The sequence below is a fragment of the Vombatus ursinus genome, unplaced genomic scaffold (assembly GCF_900497805.2).
Source record: "Vombatus ursinus unplaced genomic scaffold, bare-nosed wombat genome assembly UNPS02005459.1, whole genome shotgun sequence".
Taxonomy (NCBI): Eukaryota; Metazoa; Chordata; class Mammalia; order Diprotodontia; family Vombatidae; genus Vombatus; species Vombatus ursinus.
Window position 1 is genome coordinate 7,136,547 of NW_020945237.1, and position 26,324 is coordinate 7,162,870.

At 37.1% G+C, this 26,324-nt stretch overlaps 1 protein-coding gene across 2 annotated transcripts in view; it reads right to left on the bottom strand.

Moving 5' to 3' along the window:
- The window catches only part of ITGA8 (integrin subunit alpha 8), a 207,745-nt gene that overhangs the window by 16,285 nt on the left and 165,136 nt on the right, over window positions 1-26,324 (bottom strand). Inside the window, exons 26-28 of one of the 2 annotated variants that reach the window (XM_027847948.1) lie at window positions 21,262-21,390; window positions 16,110-16,223; window positions 5,128-5,229 (exon numbers count right to left, since the gene is read on the bottom strand). In XM_027847948.1, the coding sequence (XP_027703749.1) occupies window positions 5,128-5,229; window positions 16,110-16,223; window positions 21,262-21,390 (345 nt within the window). The remainder of the gene's footprint in view (window positions 1-5,127; window positions 5,230-16,109; window positions 16,224-21,261; window positions 21,391-26,324) is intronic. The other variant, XM_027847949.1, reaches the window with a different exon arrangement.

A 26,324-nucleotide genomic window follows, 5' to 3' on the forward strand; every position in this document is an offset into this window, starting at 1 on the left:
TGAGAGTGAACGCGTAGAAGGATGTGAGAGAGTGAAAAATTAAAGATGAATGACACTACAATCGTGAAGCTGGATGACTGGAAGTATGATAGTGCTTTCTGCTAGAGCAGGGACATCAGGAAAAGGGATGAGGTCAAGGGGAAAAATACATGCTATTATGGACACGTGGAGCCTTAGATGCTCAACTGATTAGGAGATTTTGTCTAGGTGAAAACTGAAGATTATAAAGCCCTTTTAGTGGGAATCCCTGGCCTTCTACCACCACCCCTGAAGACGATAATGATCACACATACTAACTACAATGGACATTGATTTAGATAAAGCTCTAATGTTTTCAAAGTATTATATGGGTATACATATTTGTACGTATATATATATATGTGAATGTGCATATATACAAATATACATATATTTCATACTTGATTTTAAATATATACATATATGTATGTGTGTGCGCATATATATATATATACATATCTCACAACTCAAAAACTTTTGAGTCTAACAATTCTATAGAGTGAGTACCATAGATATTACTGTTCCCATTTTAGAGATGAAGAAATTGAGGTTCAGAGATGATATGTGATTTGGCTATGGTCACAAATCTGGCAAATGTTTGTGAGGGGAATAGGAACTTGGGTCTTCCTCTATACAATGTTCTATCCAATATACCATATTTCATCTTTATTTTTCTCCTGCTTTTTCTGGTGGTGAGGAGTGAGAGTAGGAGTCAGGGAGTTATAGCTATCTTTATATACATATATATAGGTACATATGTATATATAAATATTTATGTATATATATATAGACATAATATAAAAACTTATATAAATTATACATGTATACATGTGTATAATGTATCAATGCATATACATACATACAAATACAGCCTAATGGGCCTAAATCTCCCCTTTTGTTATTAGGAAAGTAAAACAAAACAAAAAATAAGGTATCATGAATATGAAGAGCATTGTTAGATGAATGTTTTTTTTTCTTTTTTCACTTTTCTAGGGTATCTCCAAATGTAATGGACTCATGTGTCCCATGTATTTATATGTATGAGCACACACAATATATGCATATACACATATATTCATATATACATATGTGTACACACACACACACAGAGGAACATAGATATTGAGGTTCAAAATGACCTCATGGAGAATCAAAGTCAAGTGCCTCACTTTCCAGATGAGCATGGCTATGTGAATTGTGCAATGTCAGAGATAAGTAAGGATCAGAGGTGATATCTGCACCTCGGTCTTCTGACACTAGCCCATGTGTTTGTTTGCTCTCTGTCCCAACTCTATTTGTGGGAAAAATGGTTAGCTTAGAATTTTAGATCCACAATGGGGACCATATTCTAATTTTATAGTTTTTGAAGAGAAGAATTTCTTTTGTATAAGTAACTGCTTTTGAACTCTACCCAAGACACAGACCTTTCTCCCTAAAGCCATCTGATGAATTCTACTTTGGTGACAGGTGATGAAATCACAGAAGCACAGAGATCAGGGCACTAAAGGGAGTGCTGAATAATGTCTACTGTCAGGTGTGATGATTCAGTTTTCAGACTTAATCCCTTTGCATGATGCATCCCCTTTTCTCAGCCCTCGCCATAACAAATGTTAGACTGCATGAGTAATTCAGTGTCTAAAAACAGAGAGTGGATGGTTGCAAACAAAGGGTTATTTTCTTTGGTTACCAAGCCTATGTAACACACAGGAAATACATAAATTATGACCATGTTGAAAAGGGAGTGCAGACTAACCAATCAATCCTTGCCAGAGGGCTGGGAGACAAGCAAATATTAGTGTTACTTGTTACAAAGGAGGAGACTAAGAGGTCAAGTGTCTTGCCCAAGGGTACACACCAAAAGGCATTTGGCAGAGTGTGGACTGGAGCTCTTGTCTTCAACCTATCAACCCTAGTGCACATCATACTTCAGAGTGAATGATTATTTCTCACTCTGGAAATCTGGTCTGTTTGGAAAATGGGAATGACAATGTCTTTCAGAGGCAGCACAGATTTTTTTTTTTCTTGCTAGCTCAAAGCAGAATTCTTTCAACTCATAACCCCGAAAGGATATTCCCACATGTCCCACATTCAGTTTGAGCCCGGAAACAGCTTCATGGACCATCCAGATATTGGGGAACCGGAAATCACTACTCTTCCTCAATGTTTCCCCAATAACCTTTGAAGATATTGGGTAGTAAATCACTAGCACCAAATAATAAGCTCCTCTTCTTTTCCTCTGTGGCTGTTGTGACTGGAAGAAGGATGCTGATCGGATCATTGTGGAGCCCATCTGAGACTTGTGAGAACAGCAGGCTATCACTTGTGGCCCATTCCACCGGATGGTGCAGTATTATTGCCGGTGATCGCTGCAACATGTGTTTCCGTTATCGGGCACATGCTGATCGAAAACAAAGGAGCTGCAATTTCTGTCTTTCGGAACTTGCAGGCTTTGAAAGCCTCTGAATGAATACTCAATATTAAAAATCAAAACCACCTCTGTTTTCTAGTCTGATCATAAATCAAAAGACACTAGGCATTTGTGAGCAAAAAAAAAAAGTGAGCTAAATGAAGAAAGAGCTGGGGCGTTTGCCCCAAAATACCACTATGAAAATTTTTTTATCAGCTTGTAAAAATCTAAAACGATATGTCCAGAAAGCTTTAGTTGACTTATCTATAAAACACATAGAAAAATGCATTCTCCTTTGTCTCTGGATTTATCTTTCACGTAAGGGGTGGTGTGGTGGTGTAAGGTTGATTGGAGAACCTGTGATTAATTCTATGAGTTTCCTAATGAACTTCATGACTTTACAGGGCAGGGGTATTTGTATGGAGGCATCTACCCATGGAGGTACACATGGGTACTGGCAACTTGCTGAGAAAACAAGGGGTACACCTTTGGTGGATTCCCAGTAGTTATGTCCCACTGGCAACTTGAGTCGGGAGAATAAAATCTTTTCAGAAAGCTATCTTTCCCATGGTCTATAAAAGTAAGCTACTTGCCTGCCTCACTCTGTTCAGCAGACTGGACCTTCATTATTGGGGAGAATTTCTCTTCTCTTCCCTCTGAGGAGCAATTAATTGCCACTTAGAGAAGAAACACATGGCGAGCCTGCTGTGTTTTCTCAGGTGGCCCAAGGCTTGTCAAATTCCTACTGTCTTTTGCCTTTTTTGTTTCCTTTATGGACACTAGCAAGAGACTAGGCTTCCTGAAGAATGCTTTCTTCTGCCCATTCTGCCCATTGATAATGCTCTTGCAGAAGCCTGAGAAGAGGCATCCCAAGAGTAGTCTTTCTAATCATTGGCAACCCCAAGTTCAAGAGCTCCCAAGTATGAAAACTTCATACTTCAGAAAACTGATTTATTTGAAATCACACAGGTAAGTAAATGGCAGAGACAGGATTTGAATATGGGTCCTCTAAGGCTTAATCCACTCAACTTTCCACCAAACCACTCTGCCTTGCCTTAGACCAGAATTGGGCTAAAAAGGGTGTGCTTGTTAATGTTTAATAACATGCTCTCTAGAAAAAAACTGAATATATGCAGGACAAATTGTTATGTTTAATCTGCATTATTAACATTTTCTGTATCTCTTTCTTAAGTCTTGACAATCACAACAACAAAATCAAGCCACGATTTGTAGCATTTGCTGATTCCCGAGGTGTAAATGCTCACATTACACACTGAAAATGTGACAGTTGGCTCTCCTGAGCCAGTAAGAGCCAGCTCCAGCACACCACTGGTAAGATACTACATCTATTCAAGATCTTCTTCCTTCAAAAACAGCAGTAGCTCGAGAGTAAGAGCTCCTCTCAAAGGTCACAAGTATTTATTTGTTGGATAACCACGGAATGAGCTTTTGGACCTTACCGTGTTTTCCTGTTCCCTGGCTCTGATCATTCTCATACAGCTGTGGAGAAAAAAAGACCTGGCAATGGTGACCCCTCCACCATGCCAAAGCTGGCGTCTCCTAGCAGTATTATACTTGCTTAAGAGAAGAAGAAAGCTCTTTGGGAGGGTAGAGGGCAGAAAGGAAGAATCCCAAGCCTAAGTAATGCATCCAAACCATGGCACTGATTGGACCAGAATTCAGCTCTCTGGATCATCCCTTGGTAGTTTATTTCAGTTCTATCATTGTTGCCCTAGAATAATTCCACTATTACAGGAATACTATCAATTGTTATCTGATCACCAATACTACACACCCAACTCATTTCCTAACATACAGAAAAGCTTATTTCATAAGGTCATGCTTTTAGAGCTGAAGGGGACCTAAGGAATTATCCAGTCCAGTTTTCTCATTTTATCAAAGAGAAACCAGATAGCCAAAAAGGGAAAAAGACTTGGGCCAAGATTACACAGGGAGTGTCAGTGCCAGGACTTGTTTGTTTGTTTTTTTGGGCAAGGAACAGCTACTAAATGTCAAGCGTCTAAGTCCACATTTGAACTCAGGTCCTCCTGACTCCAGGGCTAGTGCTCTATCCACTTTGCACCTAGCTGCCCCTCAGTGCCAGATTTTGAATCCAGACCCTCTGACTTCAACTCCAGTAACTGCTTATTAAGGATTTACTACGTGCAGGGTACTAGGAAAATAATCATAGCTATATTATGCTTCATATTTTGCAAAATGTATTATAGATGTTATCTCATATGGTCTTCACAACAATTCTGTGAGAAAGGAGCTATTATCATTGCTATTCTGAGGCTGAAGCAGGTTAAATGATTTTTGCTTAAGGACACAGCTAGAAAGTGCCCAAGGCAGGACTCAAGTTTTCCCAACTTCAAATATCCATTCACATGCTAGCTACTTAATAATCAGTCAATAACTGCCTCAAAGGGCTAATAAAATGCAGACAGCCTATAAGGAGATACTAGTTCTGTCTTTCCCACACCAGGATTAGGAAAGGATTCCAGGAAAATTAATTTTAGAAGAGGTTTACATGACATTTCATAAAATCAGATAAAAAGTAATTATTTCTCTACTTAAATAAGAAAGTAGTGATTGATCCAAAGAGACCCCTGCATATAATCATGACCACATGAAGAAGAATAACCAAAACCGCCATTGAAGTCATTCAATGTTGGAAGCCAACATTGCAGGATGATACTTACTGCTACTTTTCCTTCTGGTAGTTGTGTTGGCTGGTCATTATATGGCATCTTCTTAACTTCAAAGGACACAATGGAGGCGAGTGAATAGGGGTCATTTTTTCTCTAGAAACACAAAAAGATTATTAGATTGCATTAAAATATGAAAATCACAGAGTATAAACTGGCATTCACCCAGCTGCTTATACTTTTCAAGATGCTAATAATAATGTTAACTTTACATTTATGTAGTGTTTGTGGATTTACAAGTTATGTAATCACAACCACCCTGTGAGGGAGGTGGTATGTTATTAACCCCACTTCTAGACCAGGAAACTGAGGATCAGAAAGGTAATGTGATTTACCCAAAATTACATGGCGAGTAGAGTGGCTGAATGAGAACTTGAACTCAGGTCTTCCTACTCAGAGTCCTATCCTCTTTTGGAAATGTCATGTGCTGGCATGCGCTAATGGAAAGTGACGGCTGTAATAAGGATGGCATAAGTATCAGTGAAATAATTTTGCCGAACTCTGTTTCTGTCCTGTTAGGTGCTCCCAAGATACATCCTCCTCACAATTAGGATGTTTTGACACGCTGACGGCCCTTTTTAATAATTATCTGGAAATAGAGCTCATTAGTGCTTTGTAATTTTTAATGGTAGGACAAAAGCTTTTTTTTTTTTTGAGTAAAACATCTGCTGTCTTTAAGCTTCTTTCTAAGTATGTTGTTTTTAAGCAATCTCAAACATTCAGTATGGCCCTGAAGTAAGAAGTAAAAAGTAGTTAAAAAACATACTTCTAGGGGTTAACAATCTCATAATGGTGAATAGGGATAAGAAGAGCTCAGATCAGTAGATAGTTCATACACAGATTGGTTGGTTCTCCAATTAGCAAAGGAGTGCCCTGATTAGCTGGTGATATGGGGAAAAGGCTTGGGATCTGTTGGGAGACTGGGAAGGAAAGATGGGCCCAGTTGTCCAGCTGGAAGGGTCACATGGGCAATTTCTTATTCTTTGAGAAATTCTGTTATTAAGGAAATTTCTCTCTATGAAGTTGATGCCCAATTTTCATACTTGGGAGCTCTTGAACTTAGGCTTGCCAAGAATGTAACCATTAAGATGTGATGTGGAAAGACTACTCTTAGGATGCTTCTTCTCAGGTCTCTGCAAGAACACTGTCAATGCTCTAGCTGCACGGCAGAAAAAAACCAAAAGACAAAAAGGAAAACAAATCAAGAAAATGTGAAATTCAGGGAAAGGAGTGAGGATTCAGAATGGTGGTTAGCAGCAGTTTAGAGATTAGAAATGGCAAGAAAGATTAGATGTAAATAGCAAAGACTTTGGGATGAAGAAAGATAATTGACTAAGCTTGTTGAATTAGTTGCAAGTAGAATTGAATATGGCATGGCAGTGACTGTCATTAGCTTAAGCAATGCCCATCTGGTTACATCTATGAAATAGTACAATAAGGAGACAGGAAACTATCTAAGAAAATGTTTCATTAAAAACAGCTAAAATTTAAAATGAAAAAGGTTTGCAGTAGTTTTCAGCAATCCAAGAAATTCTCTTATCTGGAATGGTTCATTTCTTGATTCCAAATAACAGCTGTTTTGATATATTTAAAAACAATCCAAAAATTTCTTTGCAAAGACCAATTGGAAGTGAAGAAAAGTCAGACTGCATCAGTCTGAGTTACAAACGGGTTAAAAAGATATACAGAATTTATTATTTTCAAATAAATATGGTAAGTAACAAAAGCTTCCAGAACTGAAACTTTAATGTCGGCTTGGTTACTGCACAATTTTGTTTTTTGTATTTAAATGAAACTTTGAAAACGCTTGAATTTGTTTGTTATCTTAAGTAGGTAAACAATGACCCGCTTCCATCTGTTTAAATGAAAGCCTCCTAGTAGATAAAGATAAGCTACTATTGAGCCTCATAAAATTGTTACAAGTGTTATTATTGTAAGAATAAATGTAGAAGAAACTTACTGAATTCCTGTCAAACGGGAAGAGCTCAATCTTTCTGAAAAAGGCTATCCATCTATCAATCTGTTCATCCACCTATCAATCCATCCACCCATCCATCCATCTACCTAAACCACCCCTAGGAGTAGAAATCTCACATTATTTCTATGTAGACAGTTTCATTTTTTAGTCTTTAATCAGCCCTATAATTCACAACATCTTCCTAGTATTTAAATAAAGATTCCCTCCCAACATCCCTATAATTTAAGCTCATTTCTTCTTTTATTGCCTTGTGACATGAGGCTAGATTATAATACTCTTGGTGCAAACCCTCATGCTAGTTTACCCTGGAGGTTATTAATTTATTAATTTTGTGGCAGTCTGAGGAAGCCAATGGAAACTTTCTTCAGAATAATGATAAGTGCATGAAATAAAACATGCAGCATTACATAAGAAACCAATTATATTGAAATATACTATCAAAATGTTAAAAACAAAATTTTAAATTGCTTGAAAATCTTTTAAATATTTAAAACATTACCCGAGGTTAAGAATACTTGATTATACCCTTTATCTTTATAGGATAATTAACCCTATTCATGAGCTGGAAATGATCTCAAAGATGTCTAATCTCATACAATATTTGAAAAATGAAGAAACTCAGGCTGAAAGACAGTGACTAGATTAGTGTTGCATAGGTTAACAAGACTACATTCAAAATCAGATTCTAACTCCCAATTCGATGCTATTTCCACTATACCATGGCTTTGGGTCTAGTACCATTTTGGTGATTAATCTCTAGTGTCTTGACTTTTTGCTGTCTGACCAAGGCTGATCTTATTGAGTTACTCAATCATGATCTTATTAATCTATGAGTTTGAACAACTTTACCCATGATTTTTACCTCACATACACTTGGTGCTTGCAATCCGTTTTCTAATAGATACGTAATTATCCTATAAATCTCTCTGACAGCACAGTGGAAAAGCTAAGGATTCTGATTTCACAGTCTTTTTTAATATGTGAATTGCATTATACAATGCCATCTCATTCATGGTCTGATTTTGTCGCTTGCCTATTCAAAATCCTTCTGGCTTATGGTATAAAATCTGAAGTTCTCTTTTGGCATTCAAATTCCTTCACAGTCTATCTCCAACTTATGTTTCCAACTTTATCACCCACTATTCCCCCTTTTCTCTATGCTGCAGTCAGACCAGACACCTGGCTGGGAATCAATCCCACTTAGTTGTGAACACACATCATCCTAATCTCAACCCCCACTCCCACCCCCGCCCCCCCAACTCACAATTAAAGCAATCAAAAAAATCAATGATTTTTAAAAATTTTATATGTTTATTTTATATATATATACACTACATATATATAACTATACATAACTATATATATATGTGTATATATGTATATATCTCACTTATTCTGAGCTCAGCACCGTGTTAAGTACTAGGGATACAAAATAAAAGCAAAGTATTCCCAGTTTTCAAGACCTTCCATTATAATGGAGAAGAGAGCCATGTCTATTATCCTCTTCCTTATATGGAGATTAACCAGAGGGAGCATCTGGAACTCTCTGGGGATCCCATAACTCCCACTCAAGACAAGGAATACTTTCTCTGCTTCCTTATTGACTTGTAACTAACCACTCTCTTTGCTTATACACTATTGTTGACAAATCACTCAGACTGCTTCCACTCAATCAATCAAACCAAACACTAAGTCTCCCAGGGGATCACTTACACTACTCTCAATATATGTGCATATCATCACAAACAATTCAAAAGAATGTCCTGACTGTCTTAAGTGGTAAGTAATTCACTACTACTGAGAGATGTGCTCCCAAATGCTTTGGGCACACACTGCTACCTCCTTAAAGGTTATCACCTTCTGAACAAATTACAAGCTTCCTGATGGTTGAGACCAACTATTGCTCAACTTTGCCTCTTCCCAGGTTGGGAGTACAGTGCCCTGGATAAGCAGCTGCTTGGCAAATGCTTGCCATGAATGAATTAGGGCTTGGATCCATCAAAGCACCTTCTTTCAAAACAACCTTGTGAGATAGGTAGTTTCCGCATTATTATCACCACTTTATAGATGAGAAAACTGAGGCTCAGGTAGGTCAAATGACTTTCTCCTGATCACACAACTGGTAGTTGTCAAGAGCCCAAATTCCATCTCAGGGTTTCCTTACTCTAGGTCTCCTCAAAGTGACCTCCTTAAAGTGAACCTCTCTTTCCGCTACATTAGTACATAGTAGGTATGTAATAAATGCTCATTGGATTGGATCAAATTGCTATCTCGTAGCTGCTGAAATAAATCTGACCCTAATTTTATTGGCATTTCAGGGAAGGGAATAGCAGGTCCCTTCCAAAAAAACAGTTTGCAAGGAAGACAGTTGGGGTTAGTTAGAGTAACAACTTGGAAATGGGAAGGTTCTTAACTCCTGACTTGCATGGTATGAGAGGGGTCCCAGGCAACAAGAAACAAAGAGGTTGAAAGATAGCTGGGGTCTAGCCTGTGGGTGGCTTTCAAGGTCAGACAAAGGAGTCTGGTGATGAAATGCACTGAAAATTTTTGAATAAGAAGAAGATAAAAACTGTTTTAAGATAAATCTCACTGGGAGGTACAAGATGGATTTTTTTTTTTTTAGAAAGTGTGTGGGCCATTTCAACTGCTCAATTTCACCTGACTTTTCTAAGGCATCATACCATTTCTCTTCCTCAACATGTCCTATTTTCCCCCTTCCTGCCTTTATAAATGAATTCATCTTTAATTTGCTGAACTGTCTCACCAAGAAAATTACCATCAAGGTGAAGTGTTTACATTTTCTCCACTCAAAGCCTTGTCTGACCTGTACCAGTGATCCATGGCTTTGGATCCTGCATGGAGGAAACCCTCCTCTAATGGTTCCAGCCTAGTGAAATCCAGCACCTGCCTAATGCGGAAGGGCTCATGCAATAAATGTTTCAGATGATTTACTTTCCCTGGAGTGTATAGGGAATTGGGCTTACTTACTACTTTAGGTCAGAGTTCTCTACCAAATCAGGGGGTGGACATATGGCAAATTGGGGAAATGATATAAAGATATCATGAAAATACACGAAAAGGCACTTTGCTAAAGAAAAAGCGAAAATTCACATACTCTGATCCTATTTCAGACATATGGACAAGTAGTCCTTGGATCTAAAAGAAATTAGGCTGTGGGCAAGTGGAGGGGGAAGGAGCTAAAAGAAAGTGGAAAATACAATTTACTCACCTAGTTCTGTACTCATATGCCAAAGGTCCCCAACATTTTTGGAAAGGGATCTCCTTTTCTCTTTCCTGAAATGATCACAAGCCAAAGGGCCAGGACCATCTAGGCAGATGTTAACTGGTAGCTGAATGGATAGGCCTTGAAAATCACCTGGGTCTTTGTTTTGTGATCTCTTTTCTATAATGTCATAACCATGTCTCTGGTAAATACATGGGTTATTGAATAAATTTTGCAGGTTGGGTAGATCCAAGTGAGTGGTACTCTCTTGATCACACTCTTTATTTAACAACTATCACACTGGAGTGGGGTAAGGATTAGGGGATTTATTCTCCCATATAGTAATTTATTCTAATAACACCAATCACTGCCATATTGAAGGATTAATTAACCCAGCCGGGGTTAATATCCTTTGACAGTATCTTGGCCCATCCACTTGCCCCAACCAGCCATTAATGCTCCGGAAATGCCCTGCACCTCTTCCATAACTGCTTCATTTAAATTGAGGTTAGGAGATCATGGGCTGCCTCTGTTATGTACTTTTGTAGAACAATTTGCTTTCTGTAATGGTACATATAAAAGTTATGGGGTTGGCAACTAATAGAGACGGAGGCTTTTGAGTTGGACAAACACCTAATATGTGCTGGCAGCTGAGTGTTCTTGCCCACTCCCACTCTCCTGCTTCCTAACGCGTTTTCAAAGAGCACTTTATTTTTGACCACATGGCCAATTTATGGAGCCTGTGCTTAAATATTCACCATTTACTGGAAACAAAAGCCTTGTGGTCTGAAATAAAAAGCTTAAGCAATTACTGGCAAAACTTTAAACCTTCAAGTAGACTTTATGTTTCATGCAGCAGTCATAGATCCCAAGATAGTCTGGAATAAACTGAAAGAAAATATTTTCTGGATGGCCCATGGACAAAGGAGCACTTAGGAGAGCATCATATGCCAAAATGGTGGTCCACAGATTTTCAATGGGATACCAAACATAAGGTTGGGGAAGGAAGGCTGTATGACAAAACTATTAAATTACAGGATTAGAAAGTACACATATTTAAAGGAAAGCATATAAATCTATCTTCTTTGGTATTAGGTTCCTATGTATGAAATAAGTAGGAACTTGGAACATGGGACTTTGGAAGCCCGGAGTTAAGTACACAAGTAATGATTTTAGAATCATAGGATTTAGGCACATCAACCTCAACAGTCCCCTTTCAGAACTTGATAAATTAGCCAAAAAGAAACAAAAAAGAAACTAAGGAGGTAAATAGAATATTAGAAAAGTTAGATATGACAGATCTTTGGAGAAAACTGAATGGGAACAGAAAGGAATATACCTTTTTCTCAGCAGCACATGGTACCTACACAAAAACTGACCATGAACTATGGCATAAAAACCTCAAAATCAAATGTAGAAAGACAGAAATATTAAATGTGCTCTTTTTGGATCATAATGCAATAAAAATTGCATTTAACAAAGCAGTAGAAAAATAGATTAAAAATTAATTGGAAACTTAAATAATCTAACCCTAAAAAATAAGTGGGTGAAAGAACAAATCATAGAAACAATCAATAATTTCATTAAAGAGAATGACAACAATGAGACAACATACCAAAATTTACAGGACGCAGCCAAAGCAGTATTTAGGGGAAATTTTATTTTTCTAAATTCTTACATCAACAAAATAAAAAAAGAATAGATCAACGAATACAATTTAAAAAAAACTAGAAAAAGAACAAATTAGAAGTCCCCAATTGAGCACCAAATTGGAAATCCTGAAAATCAAAGATGAGATTAATACGATTGAAAATTAAAAAAAAACCTAAATTATTGAGGTAATAAATACATCTACGAGCTGGCTTTCTAAAAAAAAAAAACCCAATAAGATAGATAAGTCTTTAGTTCATTTGCTTAAAAAAAGATACATCAGCAGCTATCTAGTTCAACCCTACAGCACAAGAATCTTCATTATGATATATCAGACAAGCGCCTATCCAGCCTCTGTTTGATGACTTTCAATGAGTGGGAACTTACTATTTCCTGAGGCAGCCTGTTTTACTTACGGATAACTATAACTCAAAGGGAATTTTCCCTGATATCAAGCTTACATTTACACCTTTCCAACTCCTACCTGTGGATCCTGATTCTGACCTTTGCGACTAAACAGAAAAAAATCTAATCCTTCCACCACAAGATAATGGGGGCATTATATCCTCGTTGAGTTTTTTTTTTCTCTCCGGGTTAAAGATCCCCAGGTCTTTCAAGTGTTCCTTATATGATATGGACTCAAAACCCTTCATCATTCTGGTTGCTCTTTTCTATACTATTTGGCTTATCTATAGGGACAGAGATTGGGCCTAGACTTGTGGTTTCATTGCTATAGGGAAATCTCTGGTTAGGAAACTCCTTATTTGAGGTTTTCTTGGCAAAGATACTGCAATGGTTTGCCATTTTCTTCTCCAACTCATTTTACAGATGAGGGAAACTGCGGTAAACAGGGTAAAGTGGCTTACCCAAGGTCACATAGCTAATAAGTGTCTGAGGTTGGATTTGAACTCAGGAAGATGAGTCTTCCTGACTCCAGGCTTGGAACTCTATCCACTGTGCCCACCTAACAGCCTCAAAAGTAGGGTAATCCTTAGCAAATCCATAGAATGTGAGTGATTCAGCCTTTTAATATCCTATTAAAAAAGCTATGGAGCCAGAAAACCAGGATATTATTGAGGTCATATGTTACTTATAAGAGGAAGAGTATATTCTTGCAAGAGCAACTAAAAATTCTCTATTTTATAACATTCTTTAGAAGAAACATTAAATGTTGCCTGGTTTTTATGTTGAGGATTTCTAAGAAATTTAAGATCTAATAATAAATGTAGGTCAGGGAAATAATCATATTAAATAGAAGGAATACAGCAGCTGTTTATAACTAAGTGAAATGCTTGGATTTTCTGACCTGGGTCATTACAAAGCTATAATAAAAATTCCTTTAATTTGTAGTGTCAATATTTTCAACTTATGGCTCACAAGCAAGCCTATCCTCTCTTCTTTGTTTGATAATGTCCTCCCCACCCCTTACCCCTGCTCCCTCCTGAAAGTGTTGGTCAACTTAGGAATGACAAAATATATGATGTGAGAACAAGGTGAGTTGGTGCAATTTTGCAAAGAAAACGAAAAAACACAGAGAAGGTTTCAAATTAAAACTATCATTTAAGAGTTGTGAGACCTTGAACAACTTACTTTCCTCTTCAAATCTCAGTCTCTTCATTCGCAAAAAGGTGCTAATACCACTACCAGCTAACTGTGGGGGAAGGTACTTTGAAGCACTATGTAAAAATGAGTTATTATAGAATTTATTGTTATAATCCAGTGCTTTTCCCATTACAGCATACTACTTTTTTTGTGAATATTCATTAAAATTTGTCAAAATTCCAGTGTCATCTATAATACCCTTTCTCTGGTTAAACATCTTATCCAAGATTAATCAATGCTATCTTCAAATTTGGACGAAAAAAGAAAAATAAATCTATCTTCAAGTGTAAGTTTCGATTAAAATATCAAAGCTTTAGGAATTTTAGAGCCCTTTAAGGAATTTCACTGAAAATAGTTTAAGACATTATAAATCATTCCAAAAACATGATCAAAGGTAGGAATCCATTGTTAGAAATTTATCTTTTAGATTGTAGAAGTGATTCCATGATTATGCTGGAATGAGGTAGAGAATAATGTATTACAGGATGTAAGATTGGAGCTGATGATAATATAACTCATTTCCAGACTCCCTCTGGATGGAGAAAAGAGAAGGGCTTGTGGTTTGTGATGTATCTGATTGAATAGTGGGTAATTAAAGTATGCATTTAGTTAAAACACAAATTAATAAAAAGTGGGTACGGGGTGGAACCTCTCAGTTCATGCTTGAAAAACTTATGCACCCTTATCTATATTCTTTCTTTACTTTCATTCATCTATGATCCCTTTAACAAAATACCAATATTCTTCTGTTAATGCTATATGGCTTTGAGTCATAGAATACCACAGTCTTCAAAGAATTCAAGTTGTAGGTCACTCAAAGGGCAAAGAAGTGATGCCAGAACAGGCTGCATCATATTTCTAGCAAAGAATTGCACACCAAAAACCACATAAAGGATATCATTGGGATTAGAAGGTAATAGAAGCCCCAGATGGGCTGAGTGATGGAAGAAAACCAGTGGACAGCCCCTGTGGTCCATTGGTGTCCATGCACATGATCTAGAATAGGGGTTCTCATCTTTTTTCTTGTGTCATTGACTCTTTTGGCAGTCTTGTGAGGCTTATGGACTTTTCAGATTGATGCTTAAATGTGCATAAAATAAAAATGTAGTATTATAAAGGAAACCAATTACACTGACAGATAGTTACTAGAACATCTAAAAATATAAGTTCACATACCCCCGAGTAAGAAGATCTCCAGATCACTTGGTGGACCTCTTACAGAGGGGCTGATGAGACAGCATGAGAAAACGTAGCACTAGATGAGAAAGCATGGGTAGGCTGTGATCTGTACCAATGGAAGGAGTACTAATTTCCAGCAGATCAAAGATCTATGGAAGTTATTATGATCCCAATCTATTGAAGAAAATTAAGCTACAGCAGAACTTTGGCCAGAAGCAAAAGATGTGACTACTGGGAAAGGGAGCACCAAGACAATATTTACATGGTTAAGTCCTATACAATTTCCATTTGATCTTATATCTTGAACTAAGCCAAATACAATGTATTTTCATGGGAACATACAATTTAATTCACAGTATGTATTTTTTTAAAATGAGATTGAGAGTATACCTATTGAATTAGTTGAAGAAACCTCAGAACAAATAGACTGTCAAATAATCAGATTTCTTTTTAAAGAAACATGACTTTTTTCCAAAGGAAAATCCTTTGTTATTAAGAGAAGAAAGAAACAAAATAATTAAGCAATCCATTCATTTTCCCTGTTTGATTATTCACTGTCTCACAGACAATCCAAAGCAATAGGTCAGCTAAAAATCACATATACACGGGAACCATATTCTAATGCCATTCCTAAAGTCTATGTTACTGAACATATTACAGGTAAAATCACTTTATGTTAGGTCTTTTGGTACTAGAGTGACTTAATTTTCTTGTATAGAGACCAGGAAAGACCTGCCTCGTAGGGAATGCTTTTTCAAAGTGTGTTGTGCCAGGCTTTGCATTTACCTTGGAATATGGTGCATATGAAATTCTAAGATACAACAATACTTTAAATCCAATTATGCCCAACTGAGCTAGGTAGCTCAGCTCAATTCTTCAAATGAAATTTCTTTTAAAAGTAGCTGTCTGCTTTGGTTTTGAAAATAAATTCTATGACTTAGCTATTCTCAGCAATATAATGACCCAAGACAACTCTGAGGGACTTATGATGAAAAATGCTATCCATCCCCAGAGAAAGAACTGATGGTATCTGAATACAGATTGAAACATGTTTTTTTTTTTCACTTTATTTTTCTTAAGTTTTTTTGTCTGTTTTCTTTCACAACATGACTATTATGGATATGTTTTTCATGACTACACATGTACAACCTATGTCAAATTGCTTGCCATCTCAGTGGGGGTGGGGTGGGGAAGGAGCAAGGGAGAGAATTTGGAACTCAAAGTTTTAAAAATGGATGTTAAAGATTGTTTTTACATGTAACTGGGGAAAAATTAAAATTTTAAAAAAGCAAAAAAAAAAACCCAAATAGATTCTATTAGAAATTCATTTTGCTTTTTCATTACCTGGAGAAAAGTTTGGGCCCATAAGCGTGCTCTGACTTTCAGGACTGCGCTCTCACCTCCTTCTAATCGTCCAACCACACAAGAGATTCGTAAGCAATCAATGTTAGTGCAATTCTGTAAAACAGAGGTTCAGAGAGGTGGCTTTATAGATTGTTGTAATGATATGGCTCAGTTGGGACATGGGGATTATTCACATTTCCTTATCCACAAGTATCACTTAATGATAAACTAAGTCTTAATTTAGCAGAAGCACAAAAGTGCTTTGTCCACCAAATGTGAGATTCCAGAATACCGAAACTTTCACTGGACTTCTAAGACGGGGAACTGTGGCACCATGTTATGATTTTATTCCCTTGGCTTTCCCTTACTATTTAGTATCCATGGAATCCTCATAGGTGTATATCATAATAATTTCAGGATAAGGTTTCACATAGAGAATTTCCTGCAGTAACAGACTATGGTCATGGTGAAGACTGCATTGTCCTTTGCTCTTATTTTTTTCTGATAACTAAAACACTAGTGTACACATTTTACAAAATGATTTTGCTCTGTTCAGAATATAATGATAATAATGATAAGGAGGATGAAAATAATAATAATAATAACTAGCATTTATATAATATTTTAAGGTTTGAAAAGAGCTTGACAAATACTGTCTCATTTTATCCTCACAATAAATTTGCGAGTAAGGTTTTTTTTTTGTTTTGTTTTTTTAGTGAGGCAATTGGGTAGTGACTTGCCCAGATTCACACAGATAGGAAGTATTATTTGTCTAAGTCCGCATTTGAACTCAGGTCCTCCTGACTCCAGGGCCAGTGCTCTATCCACTACGCTACCTAGCTGCCCCAAGAGTAAGGTATTATTATTGGCCCCATTTTACAGAAGAGGAAAATGAGCCTGAGTGAGGTGAAGTGATTTGTTCAAGGTCACACAGCTAACAAGGGTCTGAGGTTGGATTTGAACTCAGGTCTTTCTGAATCTAAGTTCAGTGCTCTGTCCACTGCACCACCTAGCTGAATGGAGGAATGAATAAATAGCACTTATTATGTACCTAAAGCCTCCTGTTCTACTTGAATTTCCTTCTTTCTTTCATCTCAGTTCATTTTTTAAATTATCCTTTATATGACCCTGTATCCTGAAGACTAAATCAAACCACTAAGGAAGGATTCATGATAAAAACTCATATTTGTATAGATTTTTAAGGTTTATAGGACATTTTCCTTACCATGTCCCTTTGAAGTGGGTCATACAAAAATGATCATCCCCATTACATTGGTGGCAAAACTAAGACACCGGCAAGTCAAGTGACCAGCCCAGCATGTACATGTAGGAATTGTTAGGGATGAGAATGAAACCCATATCCTCTGACTCAAGGCCACTGCCACACCTGCCTACTTCATATGGCTATTTTGTGATAACACCAGTAGATTAAGTAAACTGAGAAAACCTAATTTAGATAATTGAATGACTGGTACTTGGAAATTCGTAAACTACTCTGATTATAAATCAGGTACTTCTGTAGGTTCCATTAATCCCTCTGCCCACTAAGGGCTATACAGATTACATCAAAGTCATAACTTACTAGATAGTTCCTCCCTCAAAAAAAAATATGACAAATTGAATCCAGATCCCAAGGATGCCCAGTTTCTTAAGTATTCCTCATTGGATGAAGTACATATGTTCTTGAAAAGTTGCCTTTAAGATGAAATTTTGGAGGATGAATTCCATTTTCCTTTTTGATTGTATTACTGAATAGTACTTGCATTCTGTATAGGGAGGATGAGCAGAATGTTATGAGCTATCAGTTTTTGAGCCGGAAAAATTTCACTTTAATGGAATTGATAAAATAAGGCACTGAAGTCCCCACCAGCTAATTCAATCAATATACCATAGATGCTTTGTACATATAGTGGTGGTGGAGGTTACTTGTACTACTTAGACATAGGTGCCAAGAGAATTTGATTCATAAACTTTTAATGAATCAATACATATTACATACATATTAATAACACATATTAATTGAGAATGATAATAATACATATTCTCAAAAAAATTTTAGGCTGCGGATCAAATTTGACAAAAACTTATTAAGTTGCATTTCTCATGATTATTCATGTCTCATAAATGTCAGCTTCCCCAAACCAACAGTATAACGTAGGGTCATACATTACCCTTGGGGAGGTTGAGAGAGTAATAAAACCGGCCATATTCTCTTCAATCTCTTGCCCTGGAAATGAAGGAAGAGGACCAGGAATAGAGAGTGGCTTTGTTCTCTTTTAGAAAGATGTAAGTCATAGATATTGCCTATTTGGGGCAATGCCTGCTTTTAGAATCTCTCTGGCCCACTAAACCCCTGGTTCTCTGGTAGGAATTGTGTAAAATGGACTATCCAAAAATTTTGGCCCAAAAATTACATTTGATTGTAATTGATAAATGTTTCTTAATGCAAATTTGATATTATGATCCCCCTAAGCAGATGCTGGAAATCTGCTCTTTTAAATTCCTCATCAGAAATGTGATTGAATAAGTCTTGTTAATAAAACAAAAAACTGTAGGAGGTTTTATTTAACTTTTGATTTCTGAATCAGCTTTGCATAATCACTCTTTTTCTAGAGTTATTTAGCAGTTTGACTTGAGGACAAAGAGTGGGGAAAGTGATCTGTAATTTTGTAAACAATAAGAAACAAAGAGATTCCAGAATGCTAATTAGTGCAATCAAGTAATTAATGTGGGAGCAGATGGTTGGATTTTTATGCTCTCTGCAACTTGTAAGTTTCTGGGTGGTTTGCAGAAGCAAAAAACCTCTTCCACTGAAAAGTCAAAAAAGAAAATCGATGGAGGGAAAGAATTTGATCTTGAAGTTGTAATTCAAATTTACATAGTTTAGTTTTAGAAATATTGCATCCCAGCAAGGGAAATGGGGACAAAGGAATGGCAGAAAATCTAAAATATGTGGTATTTACATAGGGGACCTGGAGCTGATAAACAGGTAGAACTTTTCATGGATGGTTTCTGTCTACATCTAGAGGCTTGGGGACTGGCTCCAAATAAGGTGGCTATTAGTGGGAGGAATGGTTGGTGTGTGAGGCCAAGGACATTATTCAGGGACCAGCTGGGCAGTGAGAAGTTAGGTAACAATAGGGACTGAGGGTGCGGGGAGGGATGAACGTTGATTTTGGAATGGACGCAATCTGACTGGCCACACCAGAATTAATTATGATCTCTTTGCATCTTCCAGACCAGATGGGATTTTCAAAGTCCATTCCGGCCTGACCTTGATCTCCTGTGGCTTGCCTTGGTCCTGAATTCAATCTACCCTCTGGCCTTAGACAAAACTGAACCAACAGAGCTGAACCCTGCAAAACTGAGTAGAAAGGGAATTTTTTTTTGGCACCTCCAGCTTTTTTTCATTTTTCAGGACATGATTTTTCTTGGTGGTTCTTTTTATTTTAACCTCTGTAACGAGTCCTCGGTCTTCTTTGCTGAATCTTATCTATGTCCCCAACTCTAGGTGTTAGCCATAGTCCTGTCCTGGAACTTCTCCTATAACATCTGTCTTAGGGATTTCACTAGCTCCTGTTGTTTTACTGATCATTTCTCTGATCATTGGGTGGCTTCCAAATTTATATATCCCACTGGAATCTCAACTGAGATCCAGTTGCACATTGCCAAATGTCTATTGTGTATCTCCAATTGGATGTCTTTTAGGACGTCTCATGTCCAAAGCATGTCAAAAAAGAAATTATTATCTTTTCTTCCAAACTTGTCCTTCCTCCTAACTTCCCTATTTTTATCCTGGACACCACAACCCTTTCAGGAACCCATGTCTGCCATCGTAGACAGAGCAAGCTTCAGTTTTTCACTTTCCCTTCACTGTTTATCCAGTTTCCAAATCTGGAGCTTCTGCCTCCATGACATTTCTTGCATTTGTTCCCCTTCTCTTTACTTGCACGACCCCCACTCTAATTCAGGCCCTTACCATCTCATGGCTAGATTATTTCAATAGCCTTCTAATATCTCCTAATATAAGATAAATATCTTTATAAATAAATATGCTTCCTTTCCCTAACCTATCCTCCAAAAACTGCCAAAATTATCTTCCTAAAGTGCAAGTCATCATTTAACCCCTCTGCTTAAGAAGCTTAACTAGCCCCCTCTTGTCTTTAGGACAAAATATAATCTCTCCTTCTTTACAGTTATAGACCTTAACAATATGCCTCCCTAGGTGTATTTCACATTACTCCCACTCACATATTTGACTTCATGGAGGCCAGGCAAACCGGCCCATTTGTGTTTATGGTTCCTGACATTCCACGGCCCATCCCTGTGCCTTCAAACAGGCTAGTCCCCATTTCTGGAATAGATTTCCTCCTCAACTCTTCCATCTTCGGATCTTTAATTCCCTCAAGGCTCTGCTCAAGTGCCTATCAGACGCTTTCCTCACTCCCCTACATGTCAGTGGTGTCTCTCTCACCAAATTATCTTGCTTTTACAAGATATTTATTCAATATATTAATAGATTATAAAATGTATATTATGTAACATTATATATATTTAATACATTAAAATATTTAACACGTCATTTCCACAATAGAATGTAAGCTTCTTGAGAGTAGAGATTATTGTTCTTCCTCCCTCTTGCTCTCTGCCTTTCTTCCTTCCTCCCTCCTTTTTTCTTTCTCTTCCTTCCTTCCTTCTTCCTCCTCCTTCTCTTCCTCCTCCTTATTTCTTCTCCTTCTCCTTCTCCTCCTCTTCCTCCTCCTCCTCCTCCTCCTTCTCTCTCTCTCTCTCTCTCTTTTGTCCCCAGGGTCTAATGTGGTTTGTAGAATCTTTATTGAATTGATGTCTTATAAAGATGAGATCTCTAGGTTATTAAATGACTACTTTCTATCCTCATTTCCATAAGTTTAAGGTTGCCACATACTTTTCCTTATATAACTTCTCAGACAGGATTTATCTGAATGAGGCAAACACTCTCACACTGAGAAGACACTTAGATTTTTCTCATCTTGTATTTCTAACGAATATGTTAGGCACATCAACGTACTGGAAGAAAGTGAAAAGAAAAATACTCCTGAAGTTAAAACCATCTGTATTTAAGAATTCTGTCCAAACCATGAAAACAGCCCTAAGTAGATTTCAGTGAACTCACCAGTATTTTTGCAGGACTTTGTCTGTGAATTTCTACCACTGGGACATGTCTCTTCCTGACAAGATGAGGAATGCTAGAATTACGCAGAAAGGCACTGAGGGCAGGGACGTCCTCCTGGGAGGCTGCGGGCTGCAAAGAGAGAGAAGGGAAACAGCAATGATACTGTACACAGTTACATGAATGTTTGCTCCCTCTTCCTTGGCCTTGATCTGTATGCTGACTTAATTTTTTTTCCAACTGAATAAGACTCCTATGAGAATTCCCTCTCAAATTCATCCTTCACACTATTGCCAGATCAATCTTCTTTATGCAGAGATCTGAACACGTCAGCCCTTAGCTTAAAACTTTTCAGTGGCTCCCTATTGCCTACTTGATAGAGTCCAGAATGCTTGATTCAAGGCCCTATACAATCTGGTATCACACTGTTTATTTTCTGGTCTTATCCATATTTCTCATCTTCAAATGAGTTAACATATATAAAGTGCTTTGCAAAGATTAAAACATTTTATCAATGCTAATTATTATTTTTAGTATCTATTATTCTCATGGCACATAGGTGGTACAGTGGACAGAGCACTGTGCCTGGAATCAGGAGTTCAAATATCGCCTCAGACACTTATTACCTGTGTGACCCTGTGCAAGTTACTTAGCCTTGTTTACTTCAGTTTCCCCATCTGTAAAATGAGCTGGAGAAGGAAATGGCAAACCACTCCAGTATCTTTGCCAAGAAAACCTCAAATGGGATCACAAGGAGTTGGATGTAATTGAAATGACTCAACAACAACATTATTCTAATATCTTGTATTCTAGTCAAACTGGACTATTTCCTATTTCCCTTAAACTTTCCATACATTCTTGATTCAGACTTTGTTTACCTCATTCCCTATGCTTAAAGTGGTTTTCCTTCCTATTGTATCTTACTCATTTCTCAAGTTGTAGATCAAATGATGCTGCCTCCATTTTCACAAACTGAAAATGATTTTTCCTTTTCAGACTCTAGACCCTTGTATGGCACTTTGGTGCATTTAAATAGCTCATCTCTGCTTTTATTTTACTTCTGTATCTAAATGCTGCACATTGCTCACTACACTATAAACTCCATGAGGGGAGGAGCCCATCATTTAACTAGCATTTATTAAGTGCCTATTATGGGCCAGGCACCGTGCTGGGGATACAAAGAAAGGCAAAAAAACAGCCCCTGCTCTCAAGGAACTCACAGTCTACTTTGTCTAGTGTTCTGTATGCAGTAGGTACTTAATGTTTACTGATTCCCGCTGAGTTCTGTTCTACTAGCAGCAATGTAGTGATGATAGCTTAGTGAATACTAGGCCAGGGTCTGATCTCAATTTTCCATATCCACTAGCACTTAGCACAGTTTTCTTGCATCCCATGTGTGCTTAGTAAATAACTATAAAGTACTTCCTTACTGAATAAATTAATTAATAAACTGTATGGGTAAAGAAGGAGTTTTCCCATTATCCAACAAAAGTAAGTTCTCATGCATTAGAAGGTCTTCATTCTGACAAGGCGCCTCTTGGAATAAATACTTTAAGCCAAAGTAATTACCCCCAGAAGCACTAAAGTAAAAGATGAGTGGAATATTTGGGGCTAGAATCACTCTTCTTTGGCTACTCTTTCTTCCCTGACTCCCTTATTGTAGATCAGGAAGCTTCTTGTCAAAGTGTGATGAAAATCATTTGGCACTGGAGGAGCCGCTCAATGTCACGTAATGGCGAGTGGCAACATTCTGAGTGGGTTGTAGTAGATAGTGGGTGAGGTTCCTTCTAGCCCTGGGATTCTGAGTTGCCTTCTGATCTGACTAGAGAAAACACAAACTGCTCAGAAACCACTGGCTGGGGGAAGGGGCCTCCCTGCCTGTTGTACAGAATGGCTGAATTCCTTCGATAAGAAGATCCTCCAATGAAGGAGCCCAGTTCAATGGTATCAACAGGAACAAGCCAACAGTCCTGGGGTGGGGTTTATTTTCACCACTGTGCTTGTGCTCTGGAATTTGTGATTTTACTTTGGCCTTCATACAAAGGACATCTTATTTCTCTACATGTTTTGGAATTAAAAAAAACAAAACAAACTTCTTTCAACACACCCCATTCATATTTACTACTATTATTATATATTACGGTCTATAAAAATAAAATTCACCGAAGATTAGCATCTAGCAACTTGGGGTACTTGTGTGTGTTTTCTTTTACATCTTCCTCTTTTTTATCATGAAAAAGTTGCCCTAGGGGGTTCTCATCTCTGAGGGACTAAAAATGACAGAAATGGTATGTGGGGTAATGAATAGAGTACTGGACTCGGAATCTGGAAGATCTAGGTTTTAGCCTATTTCAGCCCATCAGATAACTCCATTGACTTACCAGTGATCTGAAACTTTAAATCTTTAGATCCCTGGGTTTGGCAACAGGAAGATCTGAGTTCAAATCCAGCCTCAAAATTTTACTGGCTGTGTGATCCTGGGCAAAATTCCTGCCTCCCTCAGTTTTTTCATCTATAAAACTGGGATAATAATACCATCTCTCTCCCAGGGTATTTGTGAGCATTAAATGAGGTAACATATATAAAGTGCTTTGCAAACTTTAAAGTGTTATAAAAATGCTAGCTATAATTATTATAAGAAATTACTTCAAAATAAGCAACATTAGCTCTGAAAAACTTGTTAAAGAAATTTACTTATTATTTGCAGACTACTTTGTAGATCACAAATTCTTACCACTTTTATGTCATGGAACTTTTTGGCAATCTACTGAAGCCTATGGTTCTCCTCTCAGGATAATGTTTTTAAATGCATAAAATAATGCATAGGATTACACAGGAAATCAATTATGTTGAAATATAGTTAACAAATTAAAAAAAGATGAGTTCATGGATCCCAGATTACAAATTCTTCTTCTTAAGATTAATCACTGGATTTTGTTTCCCCAAATGAAACACTGTGCCTGGTGATTATCTACTACTATTTTTCTGTCTGAAATCATCAACAGAGTGAATGGGAGATTCTGAAACAAACCTGATCAATGCACTAATACCATGGCCAATCTTGGTAAAGACAGAGTTTAGCTCGGTCATTAGGAGAGAATCTGGGAATCAGAAATGAAATCAAATCCTTCAGAATGGAAATGAAAATTACTCCTCTCTACAGCAGAAAGTAATTAATTAGTCACTGGTAATTGTACTTCTTTTTCTATGTGTTGCTCTAAATTTGGTCATCCACAAGAGTGTTCTATTTTCATCAATACATTCAGGTGCAAATTTAAAATGCTGAATTAAAAGGTAGATCCAGGGCAACTAGATGGTGCAGTAGATAGAGCACCAGCCTTGGAGTCAGGAGGACATGAGTTCAAATCTGGTCTCAGACACTTGACACTAACTGTGTGACCCTGGGCAAGTCACTTAACTCCAATTGCCTCACCAAAAAATAAATAAATAAATAAAAATAAAAAAGAAGGAAGATCCAATGTACTTAGAAATGCAACTTTTGAAGAATTCTTTACAAATTTTTATAAAACATGGTCAAATGCATTGGAAATACAATGAAAAGTAATGCCCATCATCTTCTGTGTGTATTTAATTTTTATTTTTTGGCTTCCAGGTATTACCGGTGCATACCAGAAAGGCTGAGAAATGCTTATGCATCCCTTTAGCTGTAATTAAGTCAATGTGGAAAAAGGTCCAGGGGGCTTAGTCTACCGTATAATTTTCTTTTATAAAGACAGAAATGCTTAGAACGATAAAAAGAAAACTTTACTCTGAAATTTCTTTTTAATGATAGTTGAAGAAGCCAGTTCAACCCACTAGTGATTTCCAGAGAATAGAATTCTCAAAATTTAAATGTTTCCTTAACTTTTTTTTTGCTTTGTCTATATTTTAGAATTTTGTTTCTGTGCTGAAGTGTAATCAAAAATAGGAAACCTGGAAACTCTCCCCACTCCCTCAAAATGGCAAAGTAACAGGATCACTACCACAGTGAATGTATCTTTTTTTCTTAAAAACTTGTCTGCAGTTATGATAAAAACACAAAGTTTCTTAGAACTAGATCCAGGAAGATATCTATAATGGAAGGAGAATGAGATTCCTATGTCAGGATACTTCCCTTTAGAGAATATATTAAAGAGAAAATACTGAATATTAGGGGAAAAAACAACAAACAAGAGGTAGGAACATGTAGGTTTGTTCACACGACATATTAAGATATTGATAAAGGACAGTATGAAGGGAGGACAGTCCATTCTGTGGCAAGCAATAATTGTCACCAAAGAATCACAAATAGAAAACATTTAAAGTTGCTTAGTAGTCTCTCAACAAAGCCATATGAAAGACTGTGTGGTTGATGTTTCTTTTTAAAGATGGAAAAGTAAAAAAAAAATAAAGGAAAGTAACTTGGAAAGACGTAAGAATTCTGGACAATGAAATGTCCAACCACGGCTCCAGAGGACCAATGATGAAGGATATTACCTACATCCTGCCAGCAAAGTGAGAGGCTCAAGGTGCAGAATGAGACATACATGATTTTTATATATGGCAAATGTGTGGATTTGTGTTGCTTAACAATGCTTGTTATAAGCGCTGTGTTTTTTTAGGGGGGTATTTTTGTACAGGATTATAAAAAAATAAGAATAAATGAGGTCATTAGAGCATTTTCAAAATGTCCAGAAGAGAAGAGAAGGAAATTAAGAAGGAAATACAGACAAACACGACAATTATGCAAGTAACATATTACATATATTTAAAGATGGTCATAATAGAGATTCATAGTTTCACATGTAATTATCTTTTTCTGTTCTACTTCATATGCATAAATATTTTCTTTTTGGTGTTCATTAAGTTCAAATAAAAAAAAAGATCGTGCAAAAGGGACGTGAGCATCATCGGGGCACTACAGCATATTTTAAAAGCAGAAAGCTGCCTTGTAGGCACTTTTAAAGAAAGGTATTTCTCATTCATATACTCCTTCATATTCCTTGAAAAACGTTAACAACAACAACAACAACAATAAAACCTTATTCAATAACTCTCTGAGAATAACACTGTAGATTGTGAGGTTC